Genomic DNA, 21,635 nt, shown 5'->3' with positions numbered 1-21,635 from the left:
CTTGTTGAGTAATGCTGCATTTAGCCCTAATCCCGACTTTGACCTTTGCCCCTTTAATACGCAGAGATTTAATGGAGTCCAAGCTGTTGCAATTAGCAACCGCTAGGCCAACACCAAGTTCTGCAGAAACAGAAACCGTTTACTTAAAGAATGGAAAACTTTAACTTTATTTAATTTTTGAAAATTGAGGAAAGTTTTCACCTGGCAACTGCATTGACTAATGTGAAGAATATTAAAAATACATCAGTGACTTTACATTTTCTTTCCTCTGAATGTTTTCTGTGGTCTCAAGATTTACTTTAGAAACTTTTCTGATTATTTTGTTTTAATAATGAAAACATTAAAACCTGAAATATGATTTTTCACCAACAGAGGGCAGTAGTCACTGCCTGAAGGACAAATAACCAATCTGCCTTGTTACATTCACACTTTATTTTCAAAACAAAACCTTCACACATTACCTTTAATGACACTTATATGAAGTCTTCTCATCATTTGTAGCTAAAACTCCTTCATTTTTTCTAGGAAATATTTCCACAAGCAAAAAATCATACAAACAAACACTTTATGTCAAAGTAAGACCTCTTGCTTTTACACAAGCTTTGTTGTTTTAATGTTATTTTCATGCAGTGTTTAATCAACAAAATACAAAAAGCGAGTGTGAGATAGTTTGCACTAAGACAGTTTGCTTAATTGCAACAGACGTGATGCCATTTAATACTTTGAAAAAATGCTGCAAATATTTGACACTGAGTCCAAACTGTCAGTGGAGCCTGTTTGAGTCCAGTGATGAATATAGTAGTTTGAAGGGCAAGTTTAGAGACTTCATAATCCAGTCAAGTTATGGTTTGTTTATGTATTCTGGATATTTAAAATGTTTTCCAGTTCCAGTGTTAAATGTTCTTTAGAAATTAGTTTATTGATCCTTGAGACAGTTTATCTTATGCCATTTTCATGCTTTTAGATAAATAGTGATGTGTGATAATAATAATAGTAATCCATTTCATTTGTGTAACTCATTTCTAAACACACGGAGACTTTACAGGAATTTAGTAAAATTACAAACACAACACTAATTACTTATGCGCTGTACAATGGCTGCTGGAAAAGACAAATGTTTTATTGTTGATTTACCATCCAGAACCCACTTGCTGCTTCTTGATGGTTGTGCAGGAGGCTCAACCAACAAAGATGTAAGGTTGTATAATTGTGTGTCTCTTTGCATACATTTTAAAGTGCCAATCTAAGTGTTGGGGGCGTGGCCAGCAGAAACTCATTTACATTTAAAGTGACAAGAGGCTCTGAAACAGATCATTCTGAAAGAAAATCTCATTGTCTGTAATAACAGGTCACCTTTAATGAAGCTTCAGAAACATGGTGCCTTCTCTGCAGTGAGGCAGCATCGCCCACAGAAAATATCAGCAGATTTCTTTATTACTAATGTATTTTTCATTTTTTCTCTTTCTAAGTTTAGCTGTAACTCCTTCCTGTTTTGTTTCCCCGGAGACGCTGTAAGTGGGCCGGTTTGGGATAAAACTGTGTCACTCAGTGACCCGATTCCGGTGATTCCCCGTGTTGCACAATCACTGCTGCAGAATCTGTTTAAATGTGAATGAGTGATGGTTCAGGAACTCCCCGAAGAGCCTTCATAATCCAACTTTCATCTTTTTAGCTAATTTATAGTGAATTTGTTTCTGCTTGTTTCTGATCACACTCTGACCGTGGTTCCACCCAGAAACGTCCTCAGGTGTTTATCGATGTGACTCCAGAAACAATCCAATGAAAAGTCCTTTCCTGTTTTTGCTTTTTGTGAAGGAGGAACTTTCCTCCTTCATGAAGGGAAGATTTCTGCGTCTTCACACTGCAGTTTAAGCTCACAGAACTCCAGCAACTTTATATAATTTGGACAAAATAGGATGTTTCACAAATTCAATAAAATCGCTTCTATAATTCTCAACTTGCATTATTAAAAGATTTGCTGAAATGTTTGGTCAACATGAAGGATTTTCTAACAGATTTATTTTTCTTTTGCAGACTAGCAGATCTGCTTTACCTTCGGAAATAAGGTAACTTCACAGTTCATTTTCCATTTCCGGTCCTCATTTTATTTATACCAGGAAAAAAATGTTTTGTTTACTACTATCAGTTTATTTCTCTTAGTAATCATTTTGCACTGCAAAAACCACAAAATCTTACCAAGTGTTTTTGATTTAGTTTCTAGTGAAAATATATTAGTACACTAAACATATATTTTTTAAAAACCTACAAGTAAAATTTCATCAAGATACAGGAAATTGTTTTAAGTCAATAATTCCTTAACATTGATGAAAAAGCTGCTAGTTCTACTGGCAGATTATTTCACTTAATTCACTAGTGAAATAATCTGCAGGTGAAGTGAATTAATCTGCAGTTTGGAGCTAAATAGTTAGCTCCAACCATCACTAGCTAAATGTTTAGCTAACTTAATATTTAGCTGAGCTCCAGGCTAAATATTTATCTTACTAGTTTATTTATCTTGGAGCTCAACTAAACATTTAGCTCCATACTAACTAGCTAATTTAGCGTGCAAACAAACTAAACCAAACTAATTTAGCAAACTAAATATTTATCTGGCTATATATTTATAGTCATTTTTTGACTGTAACTTAACAAATGGCATCCCAAACATTTCAGAGCACACAGTTAAAGAGCTAGTTTGGCCCTTTTCACCAGTTTTAATCTTCCGCCCCTAAAGATGTCGTCCCGTCTTCTCTGTAGACTCCAGGACCAACATGGACTCTCCTGCTGTAACCAAACTGCAGCAGATTTGCATAACAGAAGGTGACAGAGTAACTGTCTGGCAGCACCGCCATGCTGAAGGTGGCCTCAGCCCGATCCATTACAACACGGCTCCAGTTTAACCTTTACATCCACTCACCTTGGACAGGTTGGTCACATGCATTTCTGATTTATTTATGTCTTTAAAAATCTCAAGCTTGTTCAAAATACATTTGAAATTTATAGTTGATTTTTTCTAATTCTATGCAAACAGGTTCAAATACAAGGTTTTACCTCCATGAACTTTAATAAGATCCCATTTTCCACACTAAGGTGTTACTGTGGCTTCATCTCGGTTTCTGATTGTTTATGGGAATTTCTGACCGTTTTCACAGGGAAGTATTTATGAGGTCAGACAGTGATGATGGCTCACAGTCTTTGTTCTAACTCAACCTAAAATATGTTGGTTTCCTTCCACAGGCCTGGTATTACAGCAAATATTTGGATTTGCTTCAAGAGACACATTCTGATATCAGGTGATGTTAGCATGTTAACATTCAGTTTGTACTGCAAACAGTACATACAGTATAACTTAATATTAATATTTAACTTAATATTTATAGATAATACTGATTTAATCTCTTTATGAGGACTGGGTGAAGAATTTGGAGGCAGATTGCTAACTTTATCTAGCTTTGCTAACATCACTCACCTTATTTGTACTTTCTTTCTAAGTGAGGATAAAAGTTTGGCATCTCTACAAGCGAAGAACAATTTACAACTCGGCCTGTAACACATTTAATTTAACCCAGAAGTTATTGAGATAAATTATAATAATTGTTGTTTTCAGACCATTTTCAAGTTTCAAGTAATATAATCATAATAATGACAAGATAATGCAGGAATACATCCTCAAAGATCAATAAATAATTATAATGAACATTTTAAATATTTATATTAAATGAATAAAAGAGGGCTAGTTGAGACCAAAACACCAGACTGAAGTGTTTCTACTAACCTTTGGTTGAAAGAGAGAAAAGTAAAAAAAAAGTAAAGGTGGTGATTGGTGTGAAAAAATACATGATTAGTATATTTAGAGTTATTTGGAGTATAATTAGTTACATTATTGAATTAGCACCCAATGAAAGCAGAGATGTTAGCAAATAAAATGGAAAATATATTATATGTTTTCAAGTATTGATGAGTGTATGTAAACTTCTGACTAAACACAGCAGTGAAACTTTCTCTTCCTCCAAAAGGATGAAGATGATCAGATTCTCATTTTAATTCATGAGCTTAACAGCTTTTTGTCTTTATTGGTCACTAATAAACAGAGCTAGGCAGTAACTAGTTACATTTACTTGAGTAACTTTTTTGAAAAAATGTACTTTTGGGAGTATTTTTACTACGCTGTACTTTCTACTTTTACCTGAGTAATTCTATTCTGAAGTATTTCTACTCTTGAGTAAATTTCTGGATTTTCTTTGCACTGAATGAAAAACAAACATGTTTTAACCACCAGACAGAAACACGCCTGCAGTTTTTGTTAAAGGTTCAGAAGATCTTTATTGAAAGAAACTCATTTGGAAACATTTTATTTTGCCTGATTTTGTTATTTTTTTGTTACTTATATGAATTATTGTCATTTTGGTTTCTTAAAATACCAAACTTTCCACTTAAGTTTATATTTTGGTTTGTCTGATGATGTGATTTTTAAAAATTAAATGATTGATAATTTGATCAGTTACTCAGTACTTCAGTAAACTTTTTACCAAATACTTTTTACCCTTACTGGAGTAAACATACTGTATGTTGCAGTAGTGCTGCTGTTGAGTTTTGGTTCCTCGGCTCATAAATCAGAAACCTCTCAGCCTCTTTGACCCGGAGTCGTTTCTGCTTCCCCGCCTGCCAACGTCTCCATCTACATTCAGTCGCACTTTAACACTTTTGTTTCTTTTATGAGTTGAGGTTTATGTTTCCCCGTCCTCGCTCGTATCTTCACTGTCCCTGGGAAAGGAGGTCACTGCGGATGTGTGCAGGAAAAAATCCCGTTTTAACCAGAATACAGAGGCAGAGTGATAACTTCTCCTTCCTCCGTCACTGAAGTGCTGTGATCTTCCTGCTCTGCTCCCTGCATGCGGTCTCATTATTTTTAGCTTATATTCATGTATTACTTGTTATATTAAGGATTCGGGTCGTGTCTTATTGCTGTTGTGGGGAAAATTTGAGCTCAGTAGTGGATCAGGAAGCCATTCAAAGTACCTAATTTAATTTAATGTGCTTGGTGTAGAAATTTAGAGTATATTTGATCAGTGTGAAATTTCCCACAGCATACAAACGGTTCAGTTCTTCTAATTATAACAGAGACGATGTTGATAAAACTGTTTTTGATGAAAACGCCTCACAGATTTCTTGTTTTTCCTCTTTTGTCGCTTAAAAGTTTCAGATAATACCTTGGTAATACAAGGGTATTATTTCAGATAAATAATGTTCAGATAATGTTTTTGGGTTAGTGGTTAGGTCTGTGATAGTTAGGGTTATGGTGGGGGTTAAGCTGTAGAAATGAATGGAAGTCAATGTGAAGTCCCCACAAGTGACGAAAATACAACTTATCGTGTGCGCGTGTGTGTGTGTGCATGTGTGTGTGTGCGCGTGTGTGTGTGTGCGTGCGTGTGTGGGTGTGTGCGCGTGTGTGTGTGTGTGCGTGCGTGTGTGTGTGTCTGTGTGCGTGTGGTCTGTAGTAGTAAAAGCAAAGCTGCAATGGATCCTCTCCCCGAGACGCCTTGCTTGTAGTGAGAAGAGCCGCAGCCCCTCGCCACTCCTTCGCCTCCTGCAATTGGAAGAAGGAGGCCACCTCCTCCCTCCCCCCGCCTCATCGGCATGCAGGCGGCGCAGTGTGTGTATGAGGAGAGAGGCGAGCGAGAGACGTAGCAGTCAGTGCGATGGGCTAGAGGAGAGCGAGGAGGCGGAGGAGCAGAGTGAACCCTGGATCTGCCTTTCCTTGCCTTCGCCTGTCGTCTGCCTGAAGCTGGGTCCGCGTTGCACCGCACCGACACCGAGCAGACCCTTGGACCTTTCTGAGAGTGGTGGGTGCTGGTTTGGGAAAACCCAGACACCACCAGGCTTCCTCCTCCATCATCATCATCAGCAGCAGCAGCAGCAGCAGAGCGGCCTGACGCCACAGTTCGGGCACCAGCTGCTACCAAACCGCGTCTCCTTCCTCCACCTCGCCGCGCCGCTCCCTATGCCCTTGTCCTCGGCGGCTCCTCTCACCTCCCTGGCCAGTATATGGATAGAAGCTCCCTGTTTCAGCTCATACAAGAGCAGGTAAGCAGCATGCTGCGGCGTGTGGCAGAGGTTTCTATGGTTACGCAGGCTCGCCATCCGCCTCGCCATCCGCCTCGCCGTCTCACCCGCGGACGGAGACGTGGAGGACGTGGTGAGGGCTGATGGCAGCCGAAGCTGGATGAGATGGAGGTGAGATGGTGGAGCCATAATGGCCTGGAGAACAGAAGGTCAGACCCAGCAGCAGGGGTGGGAGGGGCAGCATGGCTGGTTCTGTTCAACTGATGATGAAAGGGAAGCATGAGGCGGCTGATGGATGTTAACGTTGGCCAGGCCTGGCGCCAGGAAGTTAAACCATAATGTTGTTGCTTTGACTCCATTTTACTATAATATACTGTAATGGCATAATAATACAAAAACACATTCTCAAAATCAATAAACTTTCAATTCTAATAAGCATCTAACACTGGAACTGGAAGACATTTTAAATATGCCAAATAAATAAAGCGACAAATAAAATGATGATGAAGTCTCTGCTGATTGAGGCCAAAACAAAAACTGAAAACTTTATCATCCTTTTGGTAAAAAGAGAAAAACAATAAATCACTCAAATGGAAATTATTGCGCATGTTTTGATTTATCATGAGATTAATTGATTTATTGCAAGAAGTTTCTCTGAATTATTATAAATTATTCACTGCCGAGGTCTGAACCGTTTCAGTTTGATGGAGAGTCTGTGCCCCAATACACACATGCATATATTATCAACTAATTTAGTAACTGATTAATCATTAACTGGAGTTTCAGACTCAAAAAACCCAACAAACTCAGAGCAGCAATTAATACAAAACACAAGTTTACAAAAATATATGTATTTTAAATTTAAGGTTAAAAAAACTTTTGTTTGGTGTCACATCTGCTGGGGATCTACTGGTGTCGTTCCACCACATGCAAGCTTCTGAAGACGTTCCTCTCTACATCTGGTTCTCTAGTTTTCTGGTTCTCTAGTTTTCTGGTTCTCTAGTTTTCTGGTTTTGTAGTTTTCTGGTTCTGTAGTTTTCTGGTTTTCTGGAAACTTCCGTCCAAAACTGCCTTTTTAACCTCGCAGTCAGATTTAGTTTCGGTCTTCCACGTCCAGAATTAACAAACCCAGACGGACTTGTGGGGACGACCCGACCCAAAGCGAGTTTATTTTTAGCTAGAGACTCTGGAAAACAGTAACGGGACATTTATGAATTTTTGCAGCTCTGCAGGGTTTGATGTTTCTGATTTTAGCCGTGCTGCTCTTGGTTTGGATAATGAACGGGCCTGTTGGGGTTTGGGCTGATTGGCAGATTTATTGGGTCAGTCATTTTGGCGTGGAGGGAGACATTGATTGGGGCGGCTGCAGGAGGTTCAGAGGTTCTGAGTGACCCGTCAGCAGCATGCTGAACAGACCCGAGGGACTGCGGCTCTATGTGATTGCAGACACACCAGCGTTATTTCAGGCTGTGTGTGTGTTCATGACACACGGGGCGACTCTGTGAGTGTGTGCACACACCAGCATCGTTTCTTCTGTGTTCGTGAAATAAGGGTTGGCTCGGGTTGAGAGGATTCTGTCTGGTGATGCTCCAGACGCTGAGCAGATCCGGATCCCTTCGCCCTGCGTGAGTGAGTCTGACTCATCTGTGTCAGGATCAGTTGTGATGTGAGGCAGAGACTCTGAGACATGAAGCTGTTATTTCCAGGTTGTAAACTGCTACTTGTTTTATTGATCAGCAGGCTTTATTTTGCTTATGTTCGTACAGACAGTTTGTTAAAGCCACAGCTGAGCGGACCGCAGTCCTATTAAGCTCAGGTCCAAACCTAATCAATCTCTCAGGGCGATGGCGGATTTTTCCGTCTATTTATGGGACTCCATGTGGCGGCCTTTGATTTGCAGAAAGGTCTGCTTAATTGGACCAAAAGGAAATAAAATGTGCCAACAATCTGCTGCCTGGCCGAACCTTGGACACTTTTCCTCATCCTTTTCCCAGGAAAACATTTTCCAGATCAAAGCTTTGTTGTTGCAGCTCTACCCTTCACATTTCTATTCTTTCACTTTTACTGGAAGCATACCACAACACACACACACACACGCCCACACACACACACGCACACACACACACACAGTGTTGTATAGTAACGAAGTAAAAATACTTCATTACTTTACTTAAGTATATTTTGGAGTACTTCATACTTTCCTGGAGTATGAAAATTTTTGATGACTTTCACTTTTACTTCACTATATTTCCGAACTTAATTGCGTACTTTTACTCCGATACATTTTCAATGTGTGGTTTAGTTACTCGTTACAAAAAAGCGAGAGAGAGAAACGCAAGTGTTTTGACCCACCTACTGATTAGCAAGTAGCAAGTAGGCTACCGAACAAAGTCCGTAGCCTACTTGCCTGGGCTTGTTCATCACCACCAATAGGATACTTCTTCTTCTTCTTCTTTTCTATTATGGCGGATCACAAGCAACTTTAAGGTGCATACCGCCACCTACTGTACATGAGTGTGTAGAAGCATTACTTCATATCTATTAAATTCTACTTTTTAATTTTGTATTCTTAAGATAAATAAACAATGCTTTCCTTAATTTGTGAATATCTGTTATGTTTCCTTCATTTCCTAATATACCTTTAAGATTCCATTCATGCCCCATATTTCTAACTATTCTCTTTAATTCTTCCCTTTCGAGTTCATTTGACTTACAGTTCATCAATATGTTCTACATTTTCTTTCTCTCCACATCTCTCACATTTATCATTATTTTTCCTCCCTATTTTATAAAGCATGTCATTTAAGTAGGTATGACCTACTCTTAATCTACTAATTATTATGTCTTCTCTTCTGTTTCGTTCATTAATGCTTCGAATTCAAACTGACTTTTGTACTTCATATAATCTTCTTCCTTTCTTATCTTCATTCCACATTTTTTGCCATTTCTTGATTTCTTTACTTTTAATTAGGATACACCTGTTTCGCTTCTCCCATTAAACACAAAGCAAGTCTCGCAATCAGTAGCAGTCACATGGAAATTCTATCTTACAAAAACTCCCCGTTCAACTTGAAGAAACACATCGAGGTAACGTCTTATGAAATGGTTATAATCCTCCTGTTTCAGTAACTATAGCTTGGTCACTAGGCACTACTGTATTGTGAAATCTTGACCATAAATGAACTTTGTTTGGCATTGTTTCAGTTCCACACGTGGTGTATTTAGCTTAGGCCTAATGTTGACTGTAGCAGGCTACCTAGACTCCTCTGTTCAAGGGGGGACAGAAGCCATAGCGATAGCAATTTAGACTAAATTTAACGAATATAGGAAAGGCATGCAAGTTCAAAACCAGGTTTACAGATGCCAATAAGCTGCATTTCCCTCCCAATTCTTTTTTTCTTTTGCATAATGACCAGTTGTGTGCACCACCTACTGACTGTAGCATTGACTGATTCACTGATTTGTGAAGTAGAGTAATCGTAACAGCTCTTTTTCTTCATGTTGGCCGCATTTTCTGTACTATTTATTTTTCTCATTTTCAGCACTGACCTTACTTGAAGGGAAAACTTAAGGCTTACAAAAACTTTGTATTTTCTGTCCTGGAGGGTTTACTAAGAAGCTGGTTCAGTTGTAAAGCAGGTTAAGTTAACCTTGTGCTATAGGTAAAGCACCTAATATTCTTAACTAAATGATGCCTGCAGGTATATCTATTAGCAGGTTTCATTTTGCCTGCACTTGGTTGGGTACATTATTTTAAGTGTATTTGACAAGTTTACCAAAATATAAAAAATGTCATTCAAACTGCATTTGCTTTGTTTTACTTTTTACTTGTACTTTTCATTACATTACTTGAGTACATCCATTTTTACAGTAATTTCCATACTTAAGTACAAGAAGTTTCAAATACTTTAAGACTTTTACTCAAGTAACATTTCAGTCAGTGACTTCGACTTTTACCAAAGTCATATTTTGGAGAGGTACTTGTACTTTTACTTGACTCTGAGATTTCAGTACTTTATACAACACTGCACACACACACATTTATATTTCTACCTTTATTATGGCGTTGTATTGACTTCCATGCACTTTAGTTACTGCCTTTATGCCTAACCCAGACATTTTCCCCAATCATAACCATCACTGTTATACTCCTAACCCTTTACCTTCCTACATAGTTCCACTCAATTCACATCTACCTTCAGTGCTTCATCTGGGATTTCTCCCTTTGAGTTGGATTTCTCCTGTAGATCAGTGAACAGAAAAAGAAGTAGTGAACAACAACGTTAATTTTCTTCGCTGTTTTAGTGTCGTAGTCTGCCTGTAGTTTTAGCAGTGGCAGCAGAGGAAGTGACCAAAGCCGTCCAGACCTCTTTGGTCACGATTCCAAATATTAGCAGCCATCTTGTTTGGCTCAGCACCTCTCTCATCGCAGTGGAGGATGGTTGTTTACAATGCAGGTGATATCCGGTAAGCTTCATAGCGTCAAAATGGCGCTATGAAGTGATTGAACGTTAGTGATTGGGTAACATTTAAAACCTCCACAGAATCCAAGCAACCAATCGCTTCTCAATAGCCGTGGGTCCAAAGGTCCATTCCCTCTGGACGAAGCAAATGGTGTAGACACGGGCCTGGTTTCTACCAGGCTATTCCTAAACATAACCTTTAACCCTAAACAAGGGGGCACACCATATCAGGACAGGGATTTGGTCCCAATAGGATTCATTGGTCTTCTGAGGGTTCAGATGATGCCTAACAAACACACACACACACACACACCCACACACACACACACACACACACACACATCAATAGCCCTAAAACATTGCTACTTTTTTCATTTCCATGTGTTTTCTGTCATTGGAAAGCTTAGAATCAAAACTTTCTGAATCTAAATATCACAAAACGTGTTCATGGTTTCATTGTGGCCAAAACAGCGCAACCCTTTACATTAGGACAAACAAAGACAATGAGTAAAGACACTAATGTTTTCATTTCAGGTTGTATAATTGTGTGGGTAAATTTCTAGTTAGGTGGTCTGTGAGTGTATGTTAATGGGGTCAGAGGTCGCCTGCCTGAAAAGGTTTGAGAAACACTGCCCTAAACCAGGAAGCAGACGGACTTATTGGTTCTTATCTTGATAGTTTTTATGTCTACCCTTATTTTATGTGTTAAAGGTAGCAACCTGGAGTGCAAGCCTTTCTGAAACATGTCCTTTAGACCAGAGCTGCAGGTCTAGAGGAGGACGATTGCTGTGAAGCACATTGTGGTGCTGAAAGCAGAGAGGCAGACTGAAAGCGCCACATGACGGAGTTTGTTCTCTCTCTCTCTGTGAGGTTCCTGTGCTGAGCTCAGGGTATTTCTGGCCTTTGTCAGCTCACACATTTTGCTCTTTACTTTGCAGCACTGCTGATAACATGACAAACGTCTAAAGTTTGCCATAAATAGATGTGGGACTATCTCTATCTCCTTATGTCTGGTTTGGTTCTTATCAGGGTTATTTCTGTCCCATCTTGGGGTTTTCAGGGTGTTTTTGACATGTTCATGTTGAGCAGTGAGAGCTCTCCTGTCTTTAATCCTCCTGCCTGTCTCTGTCCTGTTTAGAGAAAACGTGTTGCCCTGTGATTGTTTGGGTTGTGGAAACTATAAGTAGGAGTTTGTTCAGTCGTCTCACATGAGGTGAGGGAGTTGTTTGGATCTTTGGCCCCTCCTGTTGCACAGACACATGCAGAACCTGCTCTGTGATTATTACAGTCACTGACCCTGTTGTTGGCGAGAGCTGAGGCCTGCAGAGACAGCGCTCAGGGTTTTTCTGTTCCAGTATAAACAAGGTGAACCCTGTAAATACCACAGCCTGCTCCACACACAGCATCATTCAAGCTTCAGTTCACTGAGACCAAAATACTCTGCAGTTCTGCCGCTGAGGCCGACAGTGAGACGTTGTTGCCTAGTTCAGATTTAGAAACCTGTCAGAAATCAGTCAGATGTTGCTTTTACTTTGCAACACAACAATATAATTATAATTTTCCCCCAAAATAATAAATGAAAACTAGAACGGCAAGCAGTTATCAATGGGTTCCAAGTCCTCCCAGTAAGTCTGCCCATTGAACGTAGTAACCTGTTGACTTCTTTACTTAGCCTAAGAGCTAACTGGCTGAAGTATTTTGTGTATGACTAGGTTATGGTGGCCGAAAGCAAACATTTACACACAAACAGAAAAAACACTGAAAACAATCACAGAAAACAGAAGCAAAAACTGACAATAAAAAAAAACATTGCAAACAAAAAATGCTGCAACGAAGACAAAATCCAAGACAAAATTGTATTATAACAATGAAGACTATTCTCCGTTTTATGCTATTCTGAAATGCTGCAGCCACAAGAAAAAATGCAAAAATATCTCAAACAGCAAATATAAAACACTGCAAACTCACTCCACCAAACGGAAGTCCTCCAGGCCACTAGGTGGAGCCTGGAGGAAGTAATATTACCGACATAAATATGCTACTGAAGAAGACACAAATGCTGCATTCCAGTTCTACTCGGAACTGGAAAATTCTGACTTCCCAGTTGAAAAAATCGGATTTATCCACTGGAAACTGGGAAAAACTGCGACTACGCCCAGTCACAATTTTTAAGGCTGACATTGCGTTTCAAAATGGCCGCTCCTCACATAAACAGTTGAAAGCTGTAGTGGAATCTAAAATCCGTGTTACATGAACTCAAATTAAAAGTGGTGTTTGTATGAAAAGTAAGACGTGAAACCAGGTTTACGGACGTCGCCATGTTGAAATCCAAACTTCTTACTGGAACGCTGTGACCTTGGTCTGACCTCGAAGGATAACCTTTTCTTTCTTCCTCCAACTCTTTTCTGTTCGTCATTTAATATTTAAAAATTACATCATCAGATGGACCAAAATATTAAGTTAAGTGGAAATTTTGGTATTTAAAGAACCAAAATGACAATAATTCATATAAGTATCAAAAAATAACAAAATCAGACAAAATAAATGTTTTCAAATCAGTTTTTCAATAAAAATCCAGAAATGTTATTCATGTAATAATTCATAATAAAATTACTAAAGTAGAAGTAAACAGTAAAAGTAAATCTTTTCAAAAGAGTTACTCATTAAATGTAACAGAGTAAATATAACTAGTTTCTGCACCAAGATGTTCAGTTTCATTCAGAATCTGAGTTTCCAAGTTAGTAGTTTTAGATTCAGTCTGTGTGATTTCTTCATGCAGAGTTTCCTCCAGGTGTTGTGACCTTTGACCCGCCTGCTGAATGTTTTCCAACGGCCTCAGGTTTCAGGTCTGCTGTGAAACGTTTGTTTCTGACGTAATGTTGACGCTGAGGGAACGTTTCCGCCTCACTCAGCAGGTCTCTGCTCTCCTCCGACTCACGAACACGTCGCCGTCCATCTCCTTCCTCGCTCTCCTCATCTACCCGCTGCCCCGCCCTCCTACTAATGATCTCCCACCGCAGTTTACAGCTAAACCCCCCAAAACGGCGTCTCTCTTAAGATCCATCCACTCCTTTTTCTCCTTCCTTCAATCTTCTGAAAGCGGAAAGTCTTTGGTTTCTTTGCTTCCGCCTCTGGGAAGCCAATATGTTGGAGGGAGATCATTGGTTGGGGGAAATGCAGCCGGTAACCATAGCAACGTATGCGGCTTGCCTAAAGTGTTGCCTTCACTAGTGTTGGATTGCTTCAATAACTGCTTCCCTCTCTCTGTGCTTTCTCTGGTTTCTATGGCAGGCAGTTTTAGCATAAAATCGGTTTCGTCTGACTATCAGTGATTCATGTTCCAGAAATCTGAGAAAGCATTTCGACAATCCTGAATGTTTATTTAATATTTCTGCATTCACATTCTCAGAACTCAATATCGCTCCAATTTTGTTGAGTCAAACTGCCTTTCAAGATATCTAAAATAACTTCACAGTGTGAAAAGTTACAATTCAAGATATCTCGTAATTACAATGAGTCAAAATCCCATTTTTATTTCTCTCAGCTGTCCAAAGTTGTCAGAATCCACAACACGGAAACTACAACACTAATTCTGTGAATTTGGAGACTTTGGTTTAAAAATCTGCAAAAAATTCTCATTTATTCACTTCCAGCACATGCAATGGATTTAAGAACAACTTTAAAGAGCAAAAGTGTGACTGTCAACCCATTAACAAACAGAAAATTAATTCTTGTTTAAAAAGTTTTTGGTTCGGGGTCGGCGTGGCGGCGGCTCGGGGTCGGCCCTCCGGCAGTGATCAGCTGATCTCTGTCTGGTCTCTGGGAAGTGCAGGCGGACCGCTGAGTGTGGCACACCTCGCTGCAGGCCGACGTCCTCCTTAACGCCGTCGTTTCTCATTCTTTTCATCAACTTCCCACACCCATTTTTCCCTTTTTTCTGCTTCCTGCCCCCTTGTCCTGCTACGCCGTGCGTTACCGACGCTGCAGATATCTGCACCGCGCTGCTAGGCTCCCCTCAGGGGAAAACATGGCCGCCTTTCAGCAAATACCCACAGACCTCAGAGTAAAAGGGGGATTATCTAAAAATAGGCCTGGGCTTTCTGCCACCTCAGTTCGTTTTCACCCTCCGCTTTGGCTTCATGTGCGTTTTAGGATCACAAATCACTGATTATTGTCAGGAATATACAGCGGGTTTGACTCTGGTGAGAAAAGTTTTCACATCTGATAAACCGGTAGATTCTGTTTGATTTGGGACCCAAATGGCAACCAAACCCTTTGAACAACATGTTCCCCTCCTGGCCTGTGGGGGCGCTGCACTAAGAACCATTAAGGAAACAACACAACAATCTCTGAAGACACTGACAGCAACTTCCTTCTTCACAAAATGGAAACAAAATGGAGGCATCAGATTTTGCAGTTGGAGGATTTCTTTTTAGTCTTTGGCTGAATCCAACAAGCCATTTCTCCCGCTAGCGCTAGGTTAACACGTTTGTTTTGGCTCTTTTTACCCAGAATGCTCTGCGCTGTAGTCCACTTCCTGCTTTAGGGCGCTAACATAAGCTGAAAGAAAATGATACTGCTCACAAAACAACGTCCAGGACGTAATTTCAACACAAAAATAAGTTTCTATGACTATTTTTTGAGCAAAATCAAGGTAAAAACTTTCTTAGGTTTCTTTTTTAACTTTACAGGAGTCACATGTGTGGGTGGTTCTGATGCTCATCATGTTTCTTAAAAGCATAACGTCATGTAGCAGAACTAATGTTTACGATTAGTGCTTCACAGTTAGCGCATCTAACGTTTTAGCTAGCATCTAACGTTTTAGCTAGCAGTGTCTTCCACTGATTTCTAGTTAAAGAGGCAACATCATGTAAAATGTACTTTTTTTTACTTTCCTTCATGTTTGAATGTTTTTTCCTCATCAGAAACAAACCTGGAGTGTTACTTTGATTCTTTCATGTTTGAGAAATCCTTTAATCACCATGGCAACCATTCAGCTGAGCAAAATGCCTGGGTGGCCCTAGCCCCGCCTTCTAGGCGAAGCTCCTCCCCCACTCAACTCCTTCAGACTAGCCAGCAGCAACCAGCGAACCAAAGAATTTTGTTTTCATAGCAACTAATTCATCTGCAGTGAATTTTTTCTGCAATTGTAAGAATCATGTTAATCTGCTAGTTGCAGTCAAACCCTGAAATTTTCTTTTTTTCACTGATGTTTCTAGAAATTTCCCACAAAAATTTCTAGAAACATTTATGTGGGAAATAAATGTTTCCCACATAAGTGAAAGGAAGCAGAGTGGGTCCTGATTGGTCGGTTCTCCCTCTGTGAGCTCAGAGCTTCACGCTCTGCAGCTTAACGCCCCTATTCTCATGCCGCCCAGATGAGATTCCTCTCCTGGAAATGAGCAACAGGGATCCTACGTGACTGGATTCTCCGTCTGGAGCAATGCTGCCCAACGAGGCGATTGCTTTCAGGAATTGCTGAAATGAGAAGCGGCGACGGCGGCTCCTCACCCAGCATCTCTGTTGCCTCCTCAGTTTGTCCTCCGGCAGTTTTTAGCTAAAGCTGCACTAAGCAGAGCTGGCAGGAGAAATTAAGTGTCCGCCGAGGAGCAGCTGAGTGGAGTTAGGACAGAAAAACAGAAAAATTAATAATCTGCTGCTGCAGGTCCTGGATGATAAATCAATATTATGTATATCAAGTACATGTACAAATATTTCTCACAATGTCAATTCTTTTATTCTGACTTTATTCTAAAAATGTATTTTTTTTATTGTGGCCCAAATTTTCCACTGCAAAAAAATAAATTTGATTTTATGATTAAAAAATTATAACCAGTTTTATGTGAAAAAATTCATTTAGATTAGATTTTTCTATTTTTCTCATATTATTCTGATTTACTGTCACACAGCTTTTTCTCTCATACTATTAGTTATTCTGAGATTATTTCGACTTTGTCTCATAAAGTCGAAATAATCTCAGTTTCGTCATTAATGTTTTTTGTTTCCTTTTTTTTAAAAACAGTATTATGACTTTATTCTCTTATTTATTTTCTTATTTTGACCCTGTAACCTGTCATAAAAAACAAATTGTTTTATGATTTATAATTTAAAAACTATTAGATCCAAATGTTCTTATTTTTCTTGTATAATTTTGACTGTATTCTGTTATTATTCCGATTTACTGTCACACAACTTTTTTTTTAATGCTTATTATGACTTAATTCTCGTACGACTTTTCCTTGCAATATTGTTTTTTTTTTTTCAATATTAAGACTTTAATCTCAAAATATTTATCCTGTCCCTAATAATCTGTCATGAAAAACAGAGTAGATTTTATGATTTATCATTTTAAAAATCTTGGATTCAATTTTTTTCTTTTTTTTCTGACCTTTTTTCTCTTCAACTCTCCCTCCCAGCGCACCCCAGTGGCCCGCGCCCCACATTTTGAGAAACACTGATTCATTTTTTTACAGAAAGATGCGACACTGCAGGTTAACATTAAGTTGATGTGTTTTTCCTTGCAGTTGGACCCAGAGAACACCGGTTTCATCCCAGTGGAGAACTTCACCAGCTTGGTGGAGCACCATGAGCTGCAGCTGGACCCGTCCAAGCTGGACATGCTGTTAGCGCTCGTCCAGAGCAATGAGGAGGGCCAGGTGTGCTACCAGGAGCTCATCGAGCTGGTGAGTCCAACACAACGATTTGACTTCAGGGAAGGTTACTGCATCGATTGAGTTGGAAAGCTTCTGGATCGTTTAGGCGGCCGTCCTGCGAAGGAGGATCAATCTCAGTCTGTAAGGCGTCGATAAATCCAGACGCTTAAACTCACAGGCAGAGGAGCAGCGAGAGCTGCTAAACGGCCCGGCAGCCGGACGGGAGCTGAATTCAAACCGGGGGTTTGATTTACAGGAATCCAGCCTGTTTGGAGTGTTAGCTTCAAACTGCGGCTAAAGCTAACAGCTAAAACATCTTTGGATGTTAATATTTGTAGATGATAAAATTAAAAAAGCATTTTGAATGATACTAATGTCAATAACTATTGGTTTTATCTCTGCTTGGTTTTTACAAAATAAAACTGATTTGATCATGTTCTTTTCTATCAATACAGTAAACTGAAGAACTGTTTAGCATTTAGGTTTCACTACTTTTGGCTCGATTCAACAAATACATTCTTCGTGTATGAACGGAGTTTGGGTTACTTTCTTTCAGAACATTGGAAATACAGGAATGTACGGTGGCCCTGAGGTGCAAACCACTTCAGCAAATTAAAAGCACAATTACAAATTACAAAAGCGCTACGACATTAACCAAAGTGTTACGACATTAACCAAAGTGTTACGACATTAACCAAAGTGTTACGACATTAACCAAAGTGTTACGACATTAACCAAAGCGCTACGACATTAACCAAAGCGTTACGACATTAACCAAAGCGCTACGACATTAACCAAAGCGTTACGACATTAACCAAAGCGTTACGACATTAACCAAAGTGTTACGACATTAACCAAAGTGTTACGACATTAACCAAAGTGCTACGACATTAACCAAAGCGTTACGACATTAACCAAAGTGTTACGACATTAACCAAAGCGCTACGACATTAACCAAAGCGTTACGACATTAACCAAAGCGCTACGACATTAACCAAAGTGTTACGACATTAACCAAAGTGTTACGACATTAACCAAAGTGCTACGACATTAACCAAAGCGTTACGACATTAACCAAAGTGTTACGACATTAACCAAAGCGTTACGACATTAACCAAAGCGTTACGACATTAACCAAAGCGTTACGACATTAACCAAAGTGCTACGACATTAACCAAAGCGCTACGACATTAACCAAAGCGCTACGACATTAACCAAAGTGTTACGACATTAACCAAAGTGCTACGACATTAACCAAAGCGCTACGACATTAACCAAAGCGCTACGACATTAACCAAAGCGCTACGACATTAACCAAAGTGCTACGACATTAACCAAAGCGCTACGACATTAACCAAAGCGCTACGACATTAACCAAAGTGTTACGACATTAACCAAAGTGCTACGACATTAACCAAAGCGCTACGACATTAACCAAAGCGCTACGACATTAACCAAAGCGTTACGACATTAACCAAAGCGCTACGACATTAACCAAAGCGCTACGACATTAACCAAAGTGTTACGACATTAACCAAAGCGTTACGTGTCCCAGTGGGAGACCTAAAAAATCGCTGACTGGACTGCAGCTTGTTTTAACTTTTGAACCGGATGTTATTCTGGCTTTAATGTGTTTTTTAAAAACATGAATGTTCTCAGTGATCTACTTCAGAGCTCCACATATTCATATTTTCTTCACAGCAGAAACTTTATGTTTCCTCTAAAAGTCGCTATTTAGAGCCCAAAGTGCAGTTTGTTACCTGTCAGCATCTCAGCCTCCACTCCAACCTCCAGCCGACGTTTCCGTGTTTCAAACAGCGACTTCGATGCACTTTGCCTAAGTGTCTGAGAGCGAAGGTTTCTTTTCTGAGCCATGATTAAACCATGAAGCAACGGTTTGGTCACAAACTGCTAAGGGGAAAAACAGAATGGAGCAGAGTCTCATTTTAAAAGGATGTGAGAAATGACCTGTATCTGGGTCAGATCCACTGATTTAAGGTTCTGAATGCATCAGATGGAGGTTTGGGCCGACACATGACTCATGAATATAATCGGGAACGGCGACACTTTTAGTCGGGTTGTTTTGAATCTGTTTGAAACTCTGCAGCTCTTTCCTTTACATTTAAGCTTTTAGCTTCAAAATGTTTGGCCCATTTGGCAGATATTGGACCCCACCGGTTTAGATTGAATGTATTCATGTCTTAGGATGGCCAAGTCAAACCTCTGGAGTCAAATTTAATTGAAAAACTCTGCAAAAACTTTAACATTGATGTCCACAGATGTTCAACCTTCATTCTGACAGAGAAAATCTACATAGAGACGATTGAGCCAAAAGTTCAGTTGGTAGCAAAGCTGCAGGAGACAGCAGCTCCAACGGCAGCAGCAGTTTTAACGGGGCGGTGTTTTGTGTTTTCCAGGCACATAGTGCAATTTTCTAGCACAATCAAGCAACTGATAACTTCGGTTGTTATAAAAATGTTGTATATATGAAATATGACTTAATAAAAATCTTACTTTCCCATTTAATGCCGTGAAATTGGGCCTCTGTCTCTTTAAATCTCCTGCTCTTTCTGAAGCTCCGCCTCCAGGAAGTGGTCCCAACATGGCTCCTCTATTAACCTTTTAACGTTTTTACCAGCTTTGCTCTGAGCAGCAGCTCCTATAATGAGCTCAGCAGCTCATTATATCACCAGCAGTTTCACCAGCTGGTTGCTAATTGTTGCTGACTAGTCTGAAGGAGCTGAGTGGGGGAGGAGCTGCGCCATGAAGGCGGGGCTAGGTCCAACCAGGCGTTTTAACAGCTGAATGGTTGCCATGGAGATTAAAGGATTTCTCAAACATGCATGAAAGAATCAAAGTAACACATGAAACATGATGGAAAGACCAAAAAAAACAAACAGATTTTACAGAACGCTGCCCCTTTAGACATCGTGTTTATAGCCTCAACATTAATTATTCCTCATCAGGGAACCTCCAGTATTTCTCCAGCAGCGTTTTTCTGAGGCTGCGTGTTTATTCTCAGTGCAGATGTTTGTGCGCTGAAGCCGCCGGAGGTTCGGGGCCGCCTCGCGTTCTGTTCGCCGTCTCTCTCCTGTCGTCACTTCAAAAGGCCGCTAATGCTTGCTTTAGAGGCGGCGGCGGCGCACGTCGAACACGGCGAGGCGGAGTGACAGCTATGCTAAGCCGTGTCTGCAGGGAACAAATCTTCACAGAGGCAACATGAATGGGAGGGAGCAGCAGGTTGCTGTCACCCAGCCAAACCTACGGCGAATAAACGCAGAGCAGACAGGAGGCGCAGCAAAACAAACACTTCCTGCTTCAAGATTTTAAGCTAAAGGAGAAAAGGGTTGATGCATCACAGAGTGAAAAATTAATGGCAATAATTTGGGATATTTATCCTGTCATAACAGAAAAAAGTCATATTTTCATCATATTATAAATTTATATATATATTTCACAGTTTGAACCTGAATATATCAATTAGCAAGCTAAATATTTCATTTGGAACTCAATATTTTGTTTAGAAAACAAATGTTTACTGAGCAAGTTTCAAAATAAAAATGTTACTCTGATCTAGCTAAATATGTAGTTTGAAGCTCAATATTTAGTTAGCAAGGTAAATATTTAGATTATAAACTAAATGTTTAATTCCAAACTAAATATTTTGTTTGGAAATAAATATTTAGCTTAAAAATATATATTTGTTTTACAAACTAAAAATTTAGTGAGCAAGCTTCAAGTTAAATGTTTAGCTGAGAGCTAGATAAATATTTAGTTTGAAATTAAGTAGTTAGCTTCCGTGTAAATATTATAGCTCACAACTAAAATTTTAGTTGGAACCTTTGTGTGGAAAAACAGGGTTCAGTTTTTAAATGTTAATATTTATCTAACTAATTAACTGAAATGAACTCTAAGTCCCGACTCTTGCTGAAATATGGAATGTGGGAGAAGGAAGCCTTGTGAATACTTTCCAGTTCTGCTGTAACGTTTATCTTCTACGCTGTTGAGTTTTTGCTCATTCATTCCACGTTTCTGTCCTCCGGTGCCTCGTTATCGTTACCGATTCTGACCCGCCGTTCCTCTCCAGGTTGTTGTTCCACTTTTCCTCCTGCCTCCTTTCTCCCAACTCGTCAGTTTTTCTCAGTGAGACGTAAAGGTGGCTGCTTCGTCAGCTTCCTGTGAGCCGCATTGTTCAGCTGAAGTTGTCAGCCGTTGAAAGGATCCCCGCTGTGCTGACAGAACCTTCATTTTGTAACTCGGCTGAAAGGAAATGTCAGTGTGTGAATCCACCGCGGCGTTAGGACGGTTTTCATCCTAAGCCTCTATAGCTCGCGTGTCAGTCATTCTTAATTTGGGCCGTATCGAGATTATGAAAGTCCTTAAAGGGCCGGTTGTGGTAAAATGTTGATAAAACCCAACAACAAGCCAATAAAATTAAAATTACTTGATGAGTACT

The 21,635-nt window shown here is 39.7% G+C and overlaps 1 protein-coding gene across 1 annotated transcript in view; it reads left to right on the top strand.

Annotated features, from left to right (window-relative positions):
* The first annotated feature begins 5,647 nt into the window (after nt 1-5,647).
* Nucleotides 5,648-21,635, top strand: part of rhbdl1 (rhomboid, veinlet-like 1 (Drosophila)) — a 33,513-nt gene continuing 17,525 nt past the window's right edge. Inside the window, exons 1-2 of the mRNA XM_032575299.1 lie at nt 5,648-6,084; nt 17,051-17,209. Coding sequence (XP_032431190.1) covers nt 6,046-6,084; nt 17,051-17,209 — 198 coding nt within the window. The 5' untranslated portion in view covers nt 5,648-6,045. The remainder of the gene's footprint in view (nt 6,085-17,050; nt 17,210-21,635) is intronic.

This window comes from Xiphophorus hellerii, chromosome 10 (genome assembly GCF_003331165.1).
Source record: "Xiphophorus hellerii strain 12219 chromosome 10, Xiphophorus_hellerii-4.1, whole genome shotgun sequence".
Taxonomy (NCBI): domain Eukaryota; kingdom Metazoa; phylum Chordata; class Actinopteri; order Cyprinodontiformes; family Poeciliidae; genus Xiphophorus; species Xiphophorus hellerii.
This window is presented reverse-complemented; position numbering and strand designations above follow the sequence as displayed.